We start from the raw sequence: 18,934 nt of genomic DNA, 5'->3' as shown, positions 1-18,934 counted from the left end.
ATAACTGTGTTCATTTTCTGTCCTATAAACTTGGTTTGACTCCTTGAAAAATGTAGGCATGCTTTGGGAAAGGTTCCACATTTTAGCTCTTCAACAGGATCCTATTCTTGCAGCTATGCTGCCTTGTCACCAATGTATGATTTAGAATGATTACTTATTATTGTATTCTAACTTTCATTGGGCTTTTCTATATTTCATTTGCTGCTGGTAACAAGGAAGATACTATTTCTACAAAATCTTCTTTATTATTACTGAAATGCTTTTGATCATATCTGCCACACAATAACTGTGAGCCTGGGTAATTTATTTTTTAAGAATATTAGTTTATGGGCTATATAGAAATATCAAAGAATGATGCAATATATATATAAGGAGAAACTGATAATTACAATGTACACTTAAGGATAATTGCACTGTACACAACTGTGGAGTTATTCCATTTTAGAAGTGTATAAACAAAAGCAGAATTTGATTAGGTTGTGTGATTGCCTCTTTAGACTCAAGTGACTTTATATGCATAAACATACTTCATATACTTGGGTTTGCTGTTGGCAGAGGAAGGCAATGTATCCTCTTTAATCAAGGATAAGGAAACAGGGTTGACTCAGAGTCATTTACCAAATCAGAATACTACTCTAGTCTCTTAATTGCACCCTAGTATGGCCATGACCCATAGTCCCTTCTCCATTCCCTGCTGTATCTGCCAAGACAGCCAAGCCAGTGATGGCATGGTGACTCCTCCTGTAATGTACGGGCTCAACATCCTCCTGCTCAGTCTTGTGCAGCCTCTTTTTGATCCCTGAATCTGCATTTAGCCATTACATCATGGGAGAGAATATACAAAAATGTATACTGAGAAATTTCATGCCAGAATAGGTCCGTGAGGCAGCTGAGCGCCAAAAGATTAGCAAACAGATCTGCAAGAAGGAGGAAAAAAAGGAAAAAGGAAGATAAAAATAGATGGGGGGAACAGAAATGAAAATATTCTAATAAAGACTAATGGTTAACTGGAAGTGAGGTTTCAGATACAGTGGAGATATGCCTGTAAATTGAGACTAATAGTCTAACAACTCATATCACATAAATAGGCAGAACTAGTCTTGGTTATCATTTCCCTACGGGGAACTTTCCTTCATGATAATATAGTATTATTTCTTGAATTTCTATTATTTCCAATAGGAACAGTTTATAAGAGTACAGGAAGGTGTTTAAAAAGAATCTTTGTGATTAGAGCTGCTATCTGTGTATGAGTTTTGGGAATCTATCTCCATAAAGGAGTGTGATTTTCTCTGATGGTCCTGCAGAGATGTTTAGACCTCCAGAGGAAAGGTTACAGTTATGTGCCAGGGAAAGTAATGTTGCCATGAGACTAAGTGTAAGAGGAAAAGCAAAGCTGCCACATCCACTTCCAAAACGGACTGTTCTGCAAGATGCGTAAAAGGAGAGAATATGGTAAAAGCCTTCAAGCCAATTTTCATCCAGTGGGTAACATCAGGTTATCCTTCCTATTTTTCTGAGCACTGGAGTACTCAGATTCATACATCTTCCTCAAATGCTTTAACTCTACTATGTTCTCTCTAATGATTGAGCGAGAACCAGCAACAAAACACTTGAAACTACTATCCCTGGTGGTGTTCAAGGCCAGGCTGGACAGAGCCTTGGGTGGCATGGTTTAGTGTGAGGTGTCCCTGCCCATGGCAGGGGGGTTGGAACTAGATGATCTTAGGGTCCCTTCCAACCCTAACTATTCTATGATTCTACTAAGAAATAGACAATTAAACATGTGCAGAAGGTTCCTGAGGCTTCTGAAGAACTCTATTTGTCTGATAACTACTCATGACCTACCACAACAGGGTAGTAGCTTCTGCATGCCACCCAATTCTTATGTTCTTTAAAATTATTTTGGACTGAAAATAAATCAGACAGCTGTGAAGATAAGATCCTGAACTCTATTGACACCTTGCTGTAGCAGTAGATAAAATGTTATCAACCACTTGTCCCAAAGAACAGCAGAGGTTCGGTGTGCCCTAGGAAATAGATAGCTAATCTATGCAAACAACCTGTTGATCATTAAGAACACACTGTGGTTTAAACCTAGCTGGTAACTCAGCACCACACAGCCATTTGCTCACTCCCCCCTTTACCACTGTGGGTGGGATGGGGAGGACAATCAGATGAATGTAAACCCCACAGGCTGAGATAAGAACAGTTCAATAAGTAAAGTACAGTACACTACTACTAGTATTGCTAATAATAACGATAAGTGAAATAAAAAGGGGAGAGAATATAAAAACCAAAAGGGGAAAGGGAATCAAACAGTAAACAAAAGTGATACACAATACAATTGTTCACCACCTGCTGACTGATACCCAGCCTGTCCATGAGCAGTGACTGGTCCCTTTTGGGACCCAGTTTATAAACTGGGCATGACACGCTGTGGTATGGAATACCTCTTTGGTTAGTTCAGGTCAGGTGTGCTGTCTCTGCTCCCTCCCAGCTTCCCGTGCCCCTCCTCACTGGCAGAGCATGAGGGACTGAAAAGTCCTTGACCAGGGTTAGTGCTGCTGAGCAACAACTAAAATATCAGTGTGTTATTGGCATTATTCTCAGACTAAAGCCAAAGCACTGCACCAGCTACTGGGAAGAAAATCAACTCTATCCAAGCCGAAACCAGGACAGAGCCACAAAATGTCCAGAAATGTCTGCAACAAGCAGACTCTAAGAGCAAAAACAGTGACAGCAAATCAGAGAATTATAGTGCCATTTGAAAGCAGTAATCATCCATGAGCTTTTCTCTACCCACCCATATATCCAAGGACTCATAATACTGGGGAACAAAGATTTTGGGAAAAGACTCTGGGGTGGGCAGCACCACAACCCTACTGCAGAATCTGGGACCATCTCTCCAGCAGCAAACCTCATAACCCTGCACCAGGACTGTGCACAATGAATCAGGGTCCCTCTCCACCAGTTAGCCTTCTCCCCCATGGAACAAAGACGTGCAACAAATCCCTATGCTGCTCCCCCGACTTCTCACCCCCCTCTGTACCATCCCCCCACAGGATGGAGAAGTCATGCAATTCATAAAACTGTGTGCGTCTGTGATTAACATGCTTTGCTATCCAAAATTCTTTAGCTTCCACATTGTCATTTGTCTTAAACCATCACACTATGAAACAAAAACATCAATAGCTGCTTCAATAACGGTGTTAAAAAGTGCATTTCAATTATAAAAGTCCTGTGAAATTATTTTCTTTGCCTAGCAAATAACAATTCTTTGCAAAAATGGCAGAATTGATAAAGAAAGATTTTATCTGTTAGATTTTGATCTATTCTGGCAACCACTGAGCTATTCTCATACTTCAGAAAGAAACATCTCCGCATCAACAAATCTATCAATTAACTGAGATAGTACCAAGCCTTTTACTTTGGTTTTCTTCCTGTATCTCTGTGGACATACTTTTTGAGGATAACACAGCGCATTAACATAGTTTATAACAGTAAAATATTTATTGTTTCCAGAGCACTCAAATACACTATGTGGTTTTCAGAATAAAGGCTATGAGGTGATATCTTAGCTTCACTGAAGTTAACTGCAATTTATTGTGTTTTTAAGGTCAGGAGTACCTTTTCATTATGAGCCTGTGGAATAGCTTGTATGATGGGACTCTGGTCTGTAAGTAGGACTCCTACAAGCTATTCCAGTTAAAATAAAGAAGTACTAATGATTGCAAGGATTCTATTCTTGTCCTCCATTGCATTAGAAACCTGGTGGCACAATCGCTTTTGCCTGCACTTGCTTTGCAGCAGGGTCAGCCTGGCATAACCAGAGTACTTTCACTTGAACAAGTATAAATGGAAGCAGAGTCATGGCTAAAACCTAATATTTACTAACAGCAAACAATATGTCTTAAACAAAGCACTTTGTCAAGTCCCATAAATGTACAATATGTTATGAACTACACTTCAAAAGACAGTATGATTAAACATCCACCATCGCAATGCAACGACCTAGAATTTTTATTAGGAGTAGTTATGCCTTCAAATTAAATTATAATACTGCATTTTATGGCTGTTTCTTGCAGGCTATAGCGATCTGTTTTAAAAGGGAAATACATGATGGACTACATATTTGACTGAGAGCTAAAGCTGGATGACATTAGGAATACCTTTAATATGATGAAGAACCACATAAAGTAATAACACGGGCTATGAATAGTTTGATTTGGCTTACCTGATGCAATCCAATTTTCTGATTCTGGCTTATTCTACCACTTTGTATTTTTGTGGGTATTCCTACAAAAGGATATTGATGTGAAACGTAGAAACAACTGTAGCTTAGGGGAACACTGCAAACGCTACATCTGCTTTAAGTAGCAATAACTTGCAAAATTCTTTCTGAGGATAAGAACTATAATCTGTCCATAGAAATTTCCATGTTCTGTAAAGGTGTGTAGCACATTTTAATAAAGTTGTATTTTTGTAAGCCATTAAATTGGTTTTTAGTAACCTCGTCCCCATTTTCAATTGAACAATTATTAAACTATAAAACAAAATTGCATGATTCCTAAAACTGTAGTCTGGAGTTTTACAGTCTGCTATAAAGAGCAGTATTATTATAATAGACTAAAGATGCTCAGACTATTAAAACTTTTTTTTAAATGAACTGTAAAATATTTTATCATTGATGAAATAATTCTAAATTATTCTGCACTCCAGCAATGTACATGCACAGTATTTTGGTATACTGAAAAGCATGCTAACAAAAAAATAATATAAATTGTAATTCTAATATACAAAATAAACCATTTTGCTGGCTTTCAGTAACAGAAGTTTATTATACCTGAGTTCCAACATTAAAAATGTTTTGTCAGAGTATTGATCATTAAATGTAAGGTCCACTGTTACAGAGACCTCCACAAGCCAAAGAGAGTGAATGTTTACCAGTGTACATCTGTGTAGCTCTGATGATAACAACAGAGATGTGCTGACTTATACTGTCAGAGAGTTTTAGCCTGCATTTTACTCTACAAATCATGACTGATCTTGCAAGGGGGCCCAATGTTCAACTAAGAAGTTCAACCAAGGCTGGTAAATGAGAACAATTTTCTACTGATTACTGATGGCTGATGTCTCATAGCAATGCTGTCACTAATATGATACATCTAAGCCTATAGGATATGATACTTGGCTACATCCTCAAACTGTTCCTCTGATGTTCAAAAGAGAGGCAAAAGACTCTCTGTACTTAGAAATCAATCAGATCTATTAATCAGATCTTTAGCTTCAGCAGGATTCCAGCAAGCTTGAAAATTATCTATCTTGTGTGGTCCTGAAATTCTTTGGCAAAGACAGTGAAGAACCCAAGTGCAGCCTTGCTCTGAGTGGGTGCAGCCTAGATGATCATGCCACTAGTACATATGTACTCATACGTTCATTGCAAAGCAGCCTTTCAGCACTGAGATCCACTGTTTGCACAGTAAAGCAGATGGACTGCTGACCACTTTCCTGCCTATGGACAGCAGGACTGCCATCCAGACTGAAAATCCAAACCTGTCCCTTGCTCATGGTGACCTCACCTTCACTGGTTCTATCTGAAAGATGCAAGAATCATGCAGTGAATGAATACAGCCTCAGGAAAATATATACATCCCCACTTTTTGAGGACCCGCTCCAGCATGGTGCTGAAGCAAACAAGGATTAACTTCACTGAAATCAATGTCAAAAAAACCAGTGCAAAAAGCAGTCTCCTTTTTGGTAAAATACAGCATTTTCAGTGCTGCCCAAATCAGACATTTAAGACTAAAGATGAAACTTCAAATTATCCCTGAATGACAGACAATCTGAACATGCAAAGCACACAAGACCTCTTTAGGTACAACAGAATGGCTACTGAAGCAAATTAAAGGTGTTGCTTTTTCAGAAGAAAAGCTGCCAGTAAGTGTTCTCTAAATCACTTGTACCAGCAGGCTGACCCCATTATGTCAGGTCATCCTGGAAATATAGGAGGTTAATTTAAATCTTTTCATATAAAACATTTAGTCAATACTGTAATTTATTTTTTATCATTATTTTTTATTTTGTTCTGGCACAGCATGGTTGAGTTTTTTATGCCTGTCCCTCTTTTGCCTCACACTATAACTTCCTGCGTAGTAGCAATGCCCAGAGGAAGAGATTGAAGTACGACTTCTCCCAAGGGGCAAAGCAGGGAGAGCATCTGGAAGGAGAGTGCTTGTTTTTCACACAACAAAAAAGTAAAAGATCACAGGCTGCGTGAAGGGATGGGGGAAGGAGGGTGTCAGGCACTTGGGCGAGTTAGTACAGGCGCTCAGTAGATACATCAAGTTCTCTTTGCCTTTATTCCAGTGTACTATCTCAGCAGATCTACTATCCCCTCATCAACAGCACACCTACACGCTGCCTGTGTTTCCTGCTTATGTTCACCCACCACACAATTACCTGTCCACGAAGCTCCACACCTGCTGTGTCTTGATCCTCAGAACACCACACTGAAGCTTTTAGCCCTCTCCAAACACCTACACAGTGCTTTATAATATTTAGCACATGGGAAGCTACATTAAATAATTACAGACAGTACTTCAAACATCAGATTAGCAGATCCTTACACAGTGCTGAAGGCTCTGCAAAAGATAGATCTACAAGTGAAAACCGCAGTCAGTCTCTGAGTCATGTTTAAGTTTTGGTCTCCTCAGAGAACTGTGAGCCCTGTTTTTGTCCTAAGACTTGCCATATTAGATATGTTTTTAAAGCCCCAAGTTCATGTAGAATTACATGAATTTGTGGAAGAACAGCTTGCAATATGGCCCACGTCTGTTCTAAACACTCACTAGTCTTATATGCAAATAGAGAGAATTACAGTATTTAAGTGCCCAGGTTTCACTTTTCCTCCTTGTTCCCCACAGAAATGTTTGAGCTCTTTAATCTCTACCTCATATTTTTTAAACTTTGCTGCTGAGAGTACAATAACATTCACATACTGGACTCGACTGAAAAGTGCTTGCCTTCAGTCTGAAGGGTCATGTATCTCAATTACGTGTGTCCGCTGCTTACACTTCTTCAAAAGCACAAAGACCTTAAATTCCCTCTGAATGCTGAACCAAGGTTAACTAGAGCAAGACATTTATAATAAATGTGGGAGAACAAAGTATAGAACTAGCCAGGGAGTTGACTGATTTCAGTGCAGAAATTTAGACTTAAATATCCTTAACCATCTTAATTCCTATCATTCCTGTCTTGTGCAAAATGCCTCTGAAATATTACAGCAAACCCAGTATGAAAGTCTTAAATTTCTATTTGTCTCTGCTGACGATGTAGTAACAACTGGTCTAATCTACTCTAATCTATCACTTGAAATTTATTTCATTATCATCTTTCAGCTCCATGCATGTCCTAAATGCAGAAGCAGCATTTTTCTTGAAGAATACATGGTGTGAGTACACATCCAAACTCATTCTTTTGCCCCTTTCAAATAATCCAACATGACAGTTCAAGAAGCGGTGATAGAACGTAAGACTGAAAGACCATAACGATTTCTTGACTGGCTTACCGAGCCCAAGCCACGCTCGAGAACGAAGGATAAACAAATATGTCAGTTCAACAGAAAATGTTAAGAGTAAAGCTATCAGAAAAAAAGACAGGAATGGCAATTACTTAATAAAATCTGCCTGCACAAGGAGCACGCTGTCGGCATTCATCTTCATTTTTGTTCATAACATTTAATGAATTATTTTTATATGGTTCTAAGGATCCTTTGCAAGATGTCAAACACTTCAAAAAATACTTGAATTTAGCATTTTACATAAAAATAAGCACTATATACTCTCTGTGTTAGACAAACTTTGTCAAAAAACAGTTTTATAAGAGTTTATAGGATGCTTGAAAAAGTTAAGCATCTTTGTGGCAAAGATGGAAAGCTGATTTAATTTAGGAATAGAAAGAGTATATTACACAAATCCATGCATGTAAACAAAATACGCATATATCAGAAATCAACATTTCTCCATATCAATATGAAATAAGAAAATACCCCCATGAGAAAAGAACTGTAAATTCTTATAGCAATGGTAGGGGGAAATGAAGAACAATTTCTAAACTGCACCACTGAAATGAAAATTACAGTTTTGTTTCAATTTTTTTTTGTCCAAACATACAACAAGCATTCAAAATATTGAGTACAGAGAAACAAAGAGTAACAAAACAAAGCAAACAGCATCGCATATTGTGTTTAAGCATTCACAATCCTTCCTAGGTTTGCATGTGTGCAGGAGAACAAGGCACACCAACAAAACCATTAGTGTATTCTTGCTTTCCATACAACCATTTTGAACAAGTCAGAAAAAAATGCATCAAAAATTGCTCAGCCAGTGACACTCTTGCCAGATTGGGTTAGTGCCCTGTATTTTACAGCCCCAGGAGGTTAGTATTTGTTCATTTCTATGGCAATTTATACTGATCAATCACTTCCTATTCTTTCTTCCTTCACTGTGTTTTTAAACCCACTAACTAGGATGTGCAGCCTTGTAGCATCACAGTGACCATTTCCTTTTCCCCTCTCTGCCATTGTCTTTTTGTGCTGAGACTAACGCTTTTAATTCTACTTTTCACTGTTTAGGCTATATTGCCTTTTTGAAACCTTTCAGCTCAACTGCTAAGCATATAACAAAACCCTTCAGATTACTTCTGGCCGCGCTAGTTCACGTTTTGAGAATACTACAACAGCATATTTTTCATGGGAGGAGAGCCTCGGAATGAATACCCTTCTCCAAGTGTGATATGAAAGCTCCAGTTCCTTTGTAAAATTTGCATTGAGGTTTAAGTCTCACACGCAAAGTGGCACCATACTGTCCAACAAACACAGGTTTCCTTTTAAAAAAGTGGGGGCTCATTTTGGCTCTATTTGTAAGTTATTTTTCTTTAAGAATGCATTAAAATATAAGAGCTTTGTTCTTCGTGTTTCAGTTATGACACAAGGAAGTAGCGAGCACCAGAATCTTGAGCTTCACAAGAAGGAAACTGCTTGATTCACGTAACTTCAGTGACCTTTTAGTGCAGACTTACCTACAGTTTTTACAAAACAGCAGAGATCATTTATTTAAAGCAAGCTCTTTTCCCGACAGACATTTACTTCTTGTGTTGAATATAGCAGGGGTACACTGGAAGTCCTAACATAGCTTTAAACCACTGCTGATAAACTCACGTTGGATGGAACTTCAAAATGCCAAAATAACATGAGTAAAGACAGAGAATAATTTTATTAATTTTCAAAACACTGGGAAAGCTATTCAGGGTTGACGAACATTTGCAAATCGAACTGAATCCAATGGGATTTTTGATCACTTGTCGTCTCTTCAGCTCATTATTTATTATCTGTACTTTGGTAGCATCTGGAGGCCTTACTCTACAGGGGACTGCACAAACATCGAAGGAAAATGTGATCTCTCCCATAAAACAACTTTTGAATATAACATGAAGTGAATTAATAATATCCCATCAAGGTCTTGCTTTAAATGCAAGATATTCCAGGTCTCAGGTTTAAAAGGTTATATTTCTTCTAGCATATTCTATTTGTATAGAAATATATGCCTACATCTATCTCCTTCTCATCAATAACTTACAAAGCTTAACTAATAATGAATGCACAGGTATAAAAAAAAAGAATTAAACCAGAAAGACCTGAACTCAACACCATCTACCATTAACCCCCTATGCTTTGTGACTCTTTAATGCCTCTGAAAAATGTTAATTCATATGCGATTGCCAATTCAAAATAAAGGTAGGAACTAGAAAAGGATGAAGGCGAGAAATTAGTGCAGGAAAAATTCAGAAGCAAAATACATTTCTGAGGAATACAAACAGTCTATTTTAGTGAACATGGAAAGTATGATACAGTTTAATATGAAGAATACAAAATCAATTTTTTGTAAGTGAAATACTAATCCTACAGTGTGGAAGAGCGTGGGAATCTGGAAAATCAGTATCTTAATATAGATGAGACCTTAAACTTAGACACTTTCATGTCACATAGCAATTCTCCTTCTGCAAAGACACAAATAAACAGGGCAAGCTGATCTATCTCTGACCTAATTTTGCATTTAAACTACCAGTAGGTTTTATAACCCCAGATTCTAATCTGGCCAAAGAACGTTTTCAGCTTCCATTTCCTGCTGCCTCTCCTGCCTTCATTTTGCAGTTGTTTCCTGCTGAAGTTCAACTTTCTAAAAGCTGCATATACTGCCTTAAATCCAGAATCAAAGATGCACTATGAATAGCCTAACTGAAGTCTCAAAGAAAACCACTACAGCCATTGACCAAAATCACATCATGACCTTGATCCCAGTTCAGGAAAGCACCGGATTCAAAACAGCTTCTGTCTTCATCCAGCTTCTTCACCATGTAGTTTGCAGCATCACATATTCTCTAATACCCAGACCTACTTAGCCAAAAAAACTCTTAAGTTTACTGCCAATAAAGTAAGAAAGAAGGCAGCAGGACACGCTAGCTGACATTAAGAGTTCCCTCTGAATTTGTATTACTCAGGGGATTAATTTAATCTGACATATCCTGGCAGGGTTTGGAGACTGCCACATTCATATCCAAATCTGAGATAACAAATTAAATACTAGGCCCTGCTTTTGAGCCAGAGAGGCAATAAAGTCCATTTTGAAATACTTGTGTTTCTGATTCAAAGTGTGTCTGATAATTTGCAATATATCCACCTTGTAACTACACCATGGGAAGAACCAAATATTCCAGTTTAAGCAGGCATCTATTTATGCAGCAGCTTTGTATATATATCCATGAAAAACTTTCATTTATGCACCGCACCAAGTACAAGACTCCCTTACCTGCAGGTTTGCACATGCTGGTGAATCGTTGTGGGTGGGTATTTCATTGTTGGTGGTCTCTGAACCTGTGTTTTTAAGTCTGGAAGCTGTTGTAGTTGTGGCTGTAGTGGTCTGTACCGGTAAGATTGGCTGCCACACATTCACATCAGTGCCATTGCCGAAGGCCTGAATTGCGTTTTCTGTAGAAATAAATTACAAGCAATTTTCCATTTCTAAACAAATGGCAGAAAGCAGAACTGACTTTTTATATTACTATTACATTGAAAAATGTGTATTTATAGAAACTCAATTTTTATGCTGTAGAATGTGTCTTAATTTTGAACATATCAGAAGCAAACTGAGAGTCTGGGGTTGCATAATTATGTGGTGCAAACTCTTCTTTGTAATGTTCCCAGTAATTCTTGACAGAAGCTCTAGGACTTACTGGAATCGTATTTGTTACCATCCAAAAGCCTCAAGAATTTACTTTAAAGGTTTAAAATACAGTTTGAACATTTTAGCTTAAGCCAGGCAGGTGATATTACATAGCGAATTAAAAACAGAGAGCTGGCAAAATATTAGTTTATTTCTACAGCTTGCTATAGTAAAACTAATATGCCCAAAACTATGAAATTGTTTAAGACGATCTTTTCCTTACAGTTTTCAATCAAAATCTGCATAATTAGGTGAGGGAAGCATGCCTGAACTAAAACTTTAGAATATGAAAGTTAAAAAGCTTATCACAGTTTCAAGGGATTAAAGAGTGTGTTTATGGCAAGAGTAAATTGGTTGGGGTTTTTTATAAACAAATAGAAAAAAAAAATTAATCAGGTCTTTGGGGATTCAACATGGATTTAGGGATTTCTTATTTCAGATTCTTTATACAAGAAATCAAACAATTTCACTGGGGACTAATATGTGGAAGTTATTAATACTTCTTCTCTGTGGTATTCCTTGCCTTATAAGAACTAAATGTAAATTATTCTATGAAAAAAAAGATGCATTTTATTGTAATATTGGTTCTTAGAACTCCAACATGCAAAGGGAAGAATTTGTAAAAGGCACCACAATCATCTGGGTTGATGAAGTCAAAGTCAGAAGAGTGGAACAACAGTTTTCTTTGTTTTACCTGAATAAGCAATATATAAAGCAATATTTTCCTGTGATTTCTTAAACTAACAGTAACTCTTTGTTTCCATTATTGCAGGAAGGATCACAGAAATATATGAAATCCTTCCAGTCTTGTAAGGAAAATAAGTTATCTTTAATTATTTCACAGAATCATACTCGATGGTTGTTATGAGTCTGTCCCCATCTTTCTTAGAATTCCCCTTTAAGTAACTGAAAGGCCACAATAAGGTCTCCCTGGAACCTTCCTTCAGGCTGAACAACCCCAACACTCTCCAGAAGTGTTTCATCCCTCCTTATATTTTCACAATATTTTGAACGTTTAAATTGTATCTGAAATATGTATTTTACATCTTTTTATATTTTATTTTATATTTATATTTATATATTTGTTGTATATATTTATATATATATTTTATTTTATATATTTTTATATATATTTTTATACATATTTCAAGCATGCTTCAAAAAACATCATAAGAGTAAGGAGGTGCTTGAAATGCCTAATTCCTCTAGCAAAGTTCCCTTCAATAATTTTTATTAACTAACTCACTGCTTTATGCTTTTCCTCCCACTTAGCAATTCTTTTCACTTCAGTATAAGGCAGGTGTGAAAAATCCTTTGAACAGATAGGTATATATCCTTAATCCAGTTCAGTTCAGCAGGAATTCTACAGTATGTAACTGAATGTCAGGGCATTCACTTTCAGAACAGCTAAAATAAAGTCTTAAGATGGATTTCCAGAATTTAAGATTGGCCAAACCCTAACTGGAGAGGCAGTAATTAGGATCACTGTAATATTACCAATAAACTTGCATAATTCAATAAAGAGAATAAAATTGCAAGCAAGGTAACACACAACCCCAAATCTTAGGGTGGGATATATCTTATTTGGAGCCTATTAATTTGGATTTTTTAGCTTTCTTGAGATTGGGCCAATTTCACAGTTCTGCTATAAACCCATATGCTGCAGGACAATGCTGAGTTAAAGAAACTTTATCTAATACATGCAAAAAGAAAACAATGCAATGTTTGTCTTTTTTGGAACTGATTACTAAAAGACTGGAATTTTCATTTGTATTTCCTCACCCACCTTTTGAAATCAAAACTTCCACTCTTAACATCTGTTGCAAAAGGCTTTTCAAGGCTACAGTGAAACTTCTAGGCAAGTGCATACAGAGGTTCAAGAAAGACCATGATTTCAGGTGTGTATGTGGGACATGGTAAACTCAGTTTGATATCCCAGCTCCACACGACACATAGTATGAACATGACCTTAGATCTCCTGCTTCCTGAGTCACTTAGACCACGGGATACAGCCCCTCCTATTCCACTTCGCATAAATAACCCAAATCACTGGTTTATTTTCCATTTCGAAGGGGAAGTATACTTAAGCAAAACAGACTAGCAAGAAATTCCTGGTTTTATTATTTGTGGGAAAACAATTTTTGTTTTGTCTAAAAAAAACTGTGAGGGATTTAAATCTCATCCAATAAACAAATGATATTTTCTCCAGGAACTGGAAGGCCTATTAATGACAATGACAATGACAATTAAGAAAAAAAAATAACTGGAACTTTTCCCATTATCTGAAAGCTACAAAAATTTGTATTAAACCAGAACATCTTTAATTTCTTCCCGAAGAAGACATCTCTTACAGTTAGGATGACTATAATTTGTCTCATGGTAACCTCTAATGTCTTCGATTTGTCTTCATTAATGCTTTTATACCAATACCAAAAGAAAGGACAAGGGACAGCTCTGTCTTTATGTTCTAAAAGGAACCTCTAACATTTCAGCAATTAATACATTCACAAATGAATAAAACCTGATATATTACAATATAAATGGCAGTCCCATTAGGTTTGAAGGTCTGATGCCATAGTATTAATTTTTACCCAGTCACAGTCTGAGTTGTTTTCTGGGATTTTTTGTTAAATGATCTTGGGTAATTGATTCATTCTTCCAGAGCTTCCCATTTTCAAGAAGGGGAAAATGGATGACCCAGGGAATTACAGACCAGTCAGTCTCATCTCTGTGCTTGGCAAAATCTTCGAGCAGATTCTCCTGGAAGGCATGTTAAGGCACATGAAAAACAACAAGGTGCCTGGTGACAGCCAGCATGGCTGTTGGAACTTGATGATCTTAAGGTCCTTTCCAACCCTTACTATTCTATAATAAATAGTGTATCAAACAGCAACTTAAGACACTCACTCTTCAAATGCAAAGCTCCCCATGTCTTCACAACAGTGCTGCCTGTTGAGAAGCTACCGATGGAGATTTTCAGACCCTATACTAAAATACAGACTGAACCCTGCATTAGCAGCATTAGCTCAAGTACATAGGGCTGGATGGGACAGCCTGGATCACTGAGGTTATTTCCTATTTTTTTTACAGCCATGATGTGTGCTACTTTTCATAAGCTGATGAAATATGACTTTTAAAGCCAGAAGAATGTTTTACCCTCAAAAACCCTGCTGAGGTCAATTCCTTAACTTTAGTCTGATGGTTAAAAATTTTCCTATTTTGAGCCTAAATATGTATGGCCAGTATCTTCCTTTTCGATCCTGTGCCAACACTGTCCTCTAGGTTAAGTAATTCTATTCCCTCCCAGGGCTTGCCCCTCTAATGCAATTGCAAAGGACAATCACATATCCTTTCAACTTCTGTTCTGCTAGGCTAGGGAAGCCAAGCTCTTTTGGTCTCCTCATTTATCTGAAATTAAAACTCTGATGCACACTCCACATCATCCAATTATGCTGCTCCAGGCAGACAGGAAATTTGAAAAGAGAACCTGCCAAAATCGACTCCACTGAGCCATTCTGAAATTTATAATAGACCCTAATTTGGAAGTGAGCATGACTGAAGAAAAAAAAAGTCAATAACTTAACAAAATCGTTACAATAGGTACCATCCAGACTTGCGTTAAAACCAGGCACTTGAGATCGGGTAGCCTAAAAAACATGAAGCTTGGCTATAAATTGCAAGCACAATCCAATTTATACTTACCTACAGCAAATCCTTCATATCATAAACTACATGTCTTTTTTATATGAAGCTCTTAAATTATACAGAAGCCCCTCAGGTGTTGCAATCTTTTGGTACAGATTGCCTGACTCTTAGGGTCCCAATATGATCTGTGATGTAAACATATTTCTCTATGATAGCACTTTGTTATTTGCATTTTTTTCCAAGAGCTTCTCATGTTTGCAATCTTGGCCATAAACCACAGTATCAGGTATATTTGCTTGTCTGTTTAATTCTTACACCTACAGCAGAAGCATGCTCCCAAAGTGCAAAGAGATGGCTTTGATGTATCATAACACACTTAAACAGTAGATATTCCAGAAAACATCCAAAATCACATTTAAAGACATCTAGTTTTGTACTCACTAAGGCATGTATTGTCCTGGAAGAAATTCAGGAATTTCAGGCATTCATCTATGTCATTACCGCTGTTGCTGCAGTCACACCATGGGGCAACGCTGAGACTATTTGAGTCTATGTAGTTTGGTGTCATCACGGTGCCTAGTAACAAAGAGAGAAGAACAGTACTGTGAGCAACTTTTGTACTAAAATATTCTTTCAAGAAGACAGCAAACAGCACACGGTATAAGTCAGGTACCCAGGGCTGGATTCACAATGCAGGGCTCTAACTTCCAGACTTAACAGTTCCTGGCTCCTTTTGCTCTTTGACACCCAGCCTTGTGCCATATTTCACACCCTCTCTTGTTTAAATGCAACCACTTTAGGGACTGTAACATGATTCTCACGTTAAAGACCCATTCCTTTCCTCTCAAAAAGGATTATATTGTATTCCCACAGAAAGCTCCATCAGCAGAACTGGCATGTGGAAAACCATGGCACAGGAGAAAGCTGGATTGGGAGACAGTGGGAACTTCTTAAAAGTGCTTTGCTGCCAAATCAAACATATGTGGACCTGCACACTGAGTTGCACTCTAAAAATCCAATTTTTATTCCTTGCTTGTGTTCTTTTCCCATTTTGATTCTAGCTGCAAATAAATGGCTGAAACCATTACTGTTAATCTTGCTGTGTCACTACTTTTTCAGTACAGTGACTGTTTCTTAAACGTTGCCAACAACTTGCAACCACAGGTTCATTCTAACTCTATTACAAACTCTTGGGTAAATATTCTCACATTAATGTGTCAGCTCAAGGCTACCAAGAATGAAATGAAACCAAAGAATGCATTTTGTGTCCTAAAAGATGTATAGCAACTGTTCATCACTCATCTGGGTCAGGCAACTGTTATATGATCAGCACTTATTCAAATCAGTAGTCTCACTCAAGGCATCACCCGAGGTGGTCACAGATTTCCAGCTTCCCCAGGGATTGAGGAATTTGAACCTTTATTTTATTTGTAAGAAAACAGGAAAAAATAAATAAAAAGGGGCAGGAATTCCAGACTGGTCATGGTGACAGCTGCTTCAGGAAACACGTTCCTCACTTGGTAATCTACAATTTGAGGACAGGCTATATATCATAAGAAAATGTGATCACATCTCCTCCAAACTGACATCAAAGTAGTCATTAAGAAGATAGAATAGATGAAGTATAAATATCAGAGACCCAACATGTACACTAGCAGAGAAAATTTGGCCCATAGGTCCAGGGTCCAAGAGTCTGCAATAACACATACAAAAAGGGCTATCAAACAAAGCTAAAAAAAGAGGAATATTAGAAATAACATAAATCACAGGATGATGTCAAATAGCCTTTCAGTCATCAGGCAGCACTGTGAACGGAACAAATCGACATGCAAACTGCCTCATCCATGATCTGGGAGCCAAAGGAGAACAAACATTAAGAGCTGGCCTGAGAAAGGCAGAAATGTATGCGAAAATTAGTGCAGTCTCACTGCCAAACTCACAAAAAGCATCTTCCGTCTTGGTTTGGGATGCTCTTAAATTAGAATGCAATCCCATGCCTTTATCTACTTTCAGCTTTTAACGTATAGTTGCAGTAATAATTGCTCAAATTTTATGTGCGATTAGCATGAGTAAATAGCACAGTTTGAAACTTATTAAATAGAGGTAGTGAATTTAGTAAAATAGGCAAATAGCATTTGCACCATTAATGAAACCTTGACCGTAGATAAATAAGATGATGTTAAATTAAAATAAAACATATGGAAACATCTGTCTGTTATCTGTTTGATGGTTCAGTACTACTACTTCAACCATGTGATGTGATCTGAAAAGAAGTGAGAGGAAATCCAGAGGATTTTGCAAATGGAAAGAAAACAGCAGGCTTCAAAAAACAAAAATCTGAGTAGAAAATGCTTCGTAAAGGGTTAAAAACCAAAAAAGGTATTGAGGAAATTAGAAAGGTCACTGAGGTAAGACTTTCTTATCCAAATGAGGTAACAAGGTAATTAAATGGGTCAAGACAGGGGCTAAAAGTGTAACAGATACTGAAGTATGATTAGGGTTGATGAACACAGGAAAGACAGGACAAGGAATGTGTTTACCCAGAACACAAACTGTACATCCAGCAAAAACAGAGCGGCTGAAAGAGCAGCTAGTAGAAAATCAGTCTGTCATTTAAACCTGGGGGCAGATGTGAACCCAAGCGGATTATGTGCTTGGTTTCCCGGGGTGGATTTCCTATTTTTCCCTGCAATGCCTGTGCCTCCCTCCTCCACTCCCTCCTGCTAGCTGGCATCTTGGAAATTCTGCTGAAGGACACTAACAGATCAGAAAAACCATGGTGGCTGGCAGTAAAATAGGACATGCTGGGTTTTCTGTGTTCTATCTATCAAGTAGTTCTGTGATCGTCTCAGCAGCAGGGAGTCAGGTCTCTGTATTTTAGACAAAAGCAGAATAGACCTGAACACAGCCAAGAAGTTCTTTAAATTAGGGTCAATTAAGAATAAGGAGATGGATGGTGAGTCCAGGAGGAGGGGAGCGTGACCAGAATTCCTTTGGGCCAAAGCAATTCTAGTTTATTCATATAAACTCTCATGGAATTCCTAGAATCCCACGGAAATTAGATGGGTTTCAGTGAAGACAAGGGGAAACGTGTCAGAAAGTGAATGCTAAAGTAGGTCTTGAAGTCAGGAGTCAGAGCAACACCTAACTGATGTGGGAGTGCAGACAGGTCCAGATGGCCTGAGAAGGCTGTAACCAAAGCATTGAATCTCAAACACGGCTATCTCCAGCCTTTTTTTAAATTTAATAATTTCTACATTTTTCCTTTTTCAAAAATATTAATTTATCCCTATTACAACAAAAAGGAGCCCAAAGCGATGAATTTAGATTTTCAAAATTCCTGTAAAATATACAAATCTTTAAAATTATATAATATATTATACATATATTATTATATATATAATATATATGACACACTGATGCAAACCTTAAAGCACCCTTTAGAGACTGTTATCCACTTAAACTGATAAAGCAGCTCATACAAAAAACTGTGTCTCACTCTATTTCCATTTAAGTTACTGATTTCAGGTGAGATTCCACTGATTTCAGGGAATTAACTCTGATTTACGTCACTGTATGTAACAGCAGAATCACATCCACTGTACCTTCCACAGAGAATCCTCAATTTCCTGAACAAACTCCATGGAGGTGTAATTTTTGCTATATTTAATGAAATGGCTAACTGAAATAATATTTTACTTTAATGAACAATATTTTATCTTAATTAAAACACCTGGAGATCTTCAAGCTTTGATGAATGACTGGATCTGTAACGGCTTCTTACCCACAATCTGTCTCTTCTTCCTGTACTTTATATATATATTAAGCAGACATTTAGACCTCTGTCTTCTATCTCAGCATATTACCAATTTGACGATCTTCACATAATTTACTCCACCTTTACATCAGGTTGATACCAGAAGCAGGAATTTAATATTTCAGCACAAAAGGACATGGAACTGTTGGAACAAGTCCAGAGGAGGCCAGGAGGATGATCAGGGGACTGGAGC

At 37.5% G+C, this 18,934-nt stretch overlaps 1 protein-coding gene across 1 annotated transcript in view; it reads right to left on the bottom strand.

Moving 5' to 3' along the window:
• Positions 1 to 18,934, bottom strand: part of GFRA1 (GDNF family receptor alpha 1) — a gene marked incomplete at both ends in the record, with an annotated part of 154,219 nt that overhangs the window by 15,445 nt on the left and 119,840 nt on the right. The window contains 2 exons of the mRNA XM_080621769.1: positions 10,866 to 11,044; positions 15,366 to 15,500. Of these exons, the coding sequence (XP_080477895.1) occupies positions 10,866 to 11,044; positions 15,366 to 15,500 (314 nt within the window). The remainder of the gene's footprint in view (positions 1 to 10,865; positions 11,045 to 15,365; positions 15,501 to 18,934) is intronic.

Source organism: Psittacula echo (assembly GCF_963264785.1).
Source record: "Psittacula echo genome assembly, chromosome: 6".
NCBI classification, from domain to species: Eukaryota; Metazoa; Chordata; class Aves; order Psittaciformes; family Psittacidae; genus Psittacula; species Psittacula echo.
This window is presented reverse-complemented; position numbering and strand designations above follow the sequence as displayed.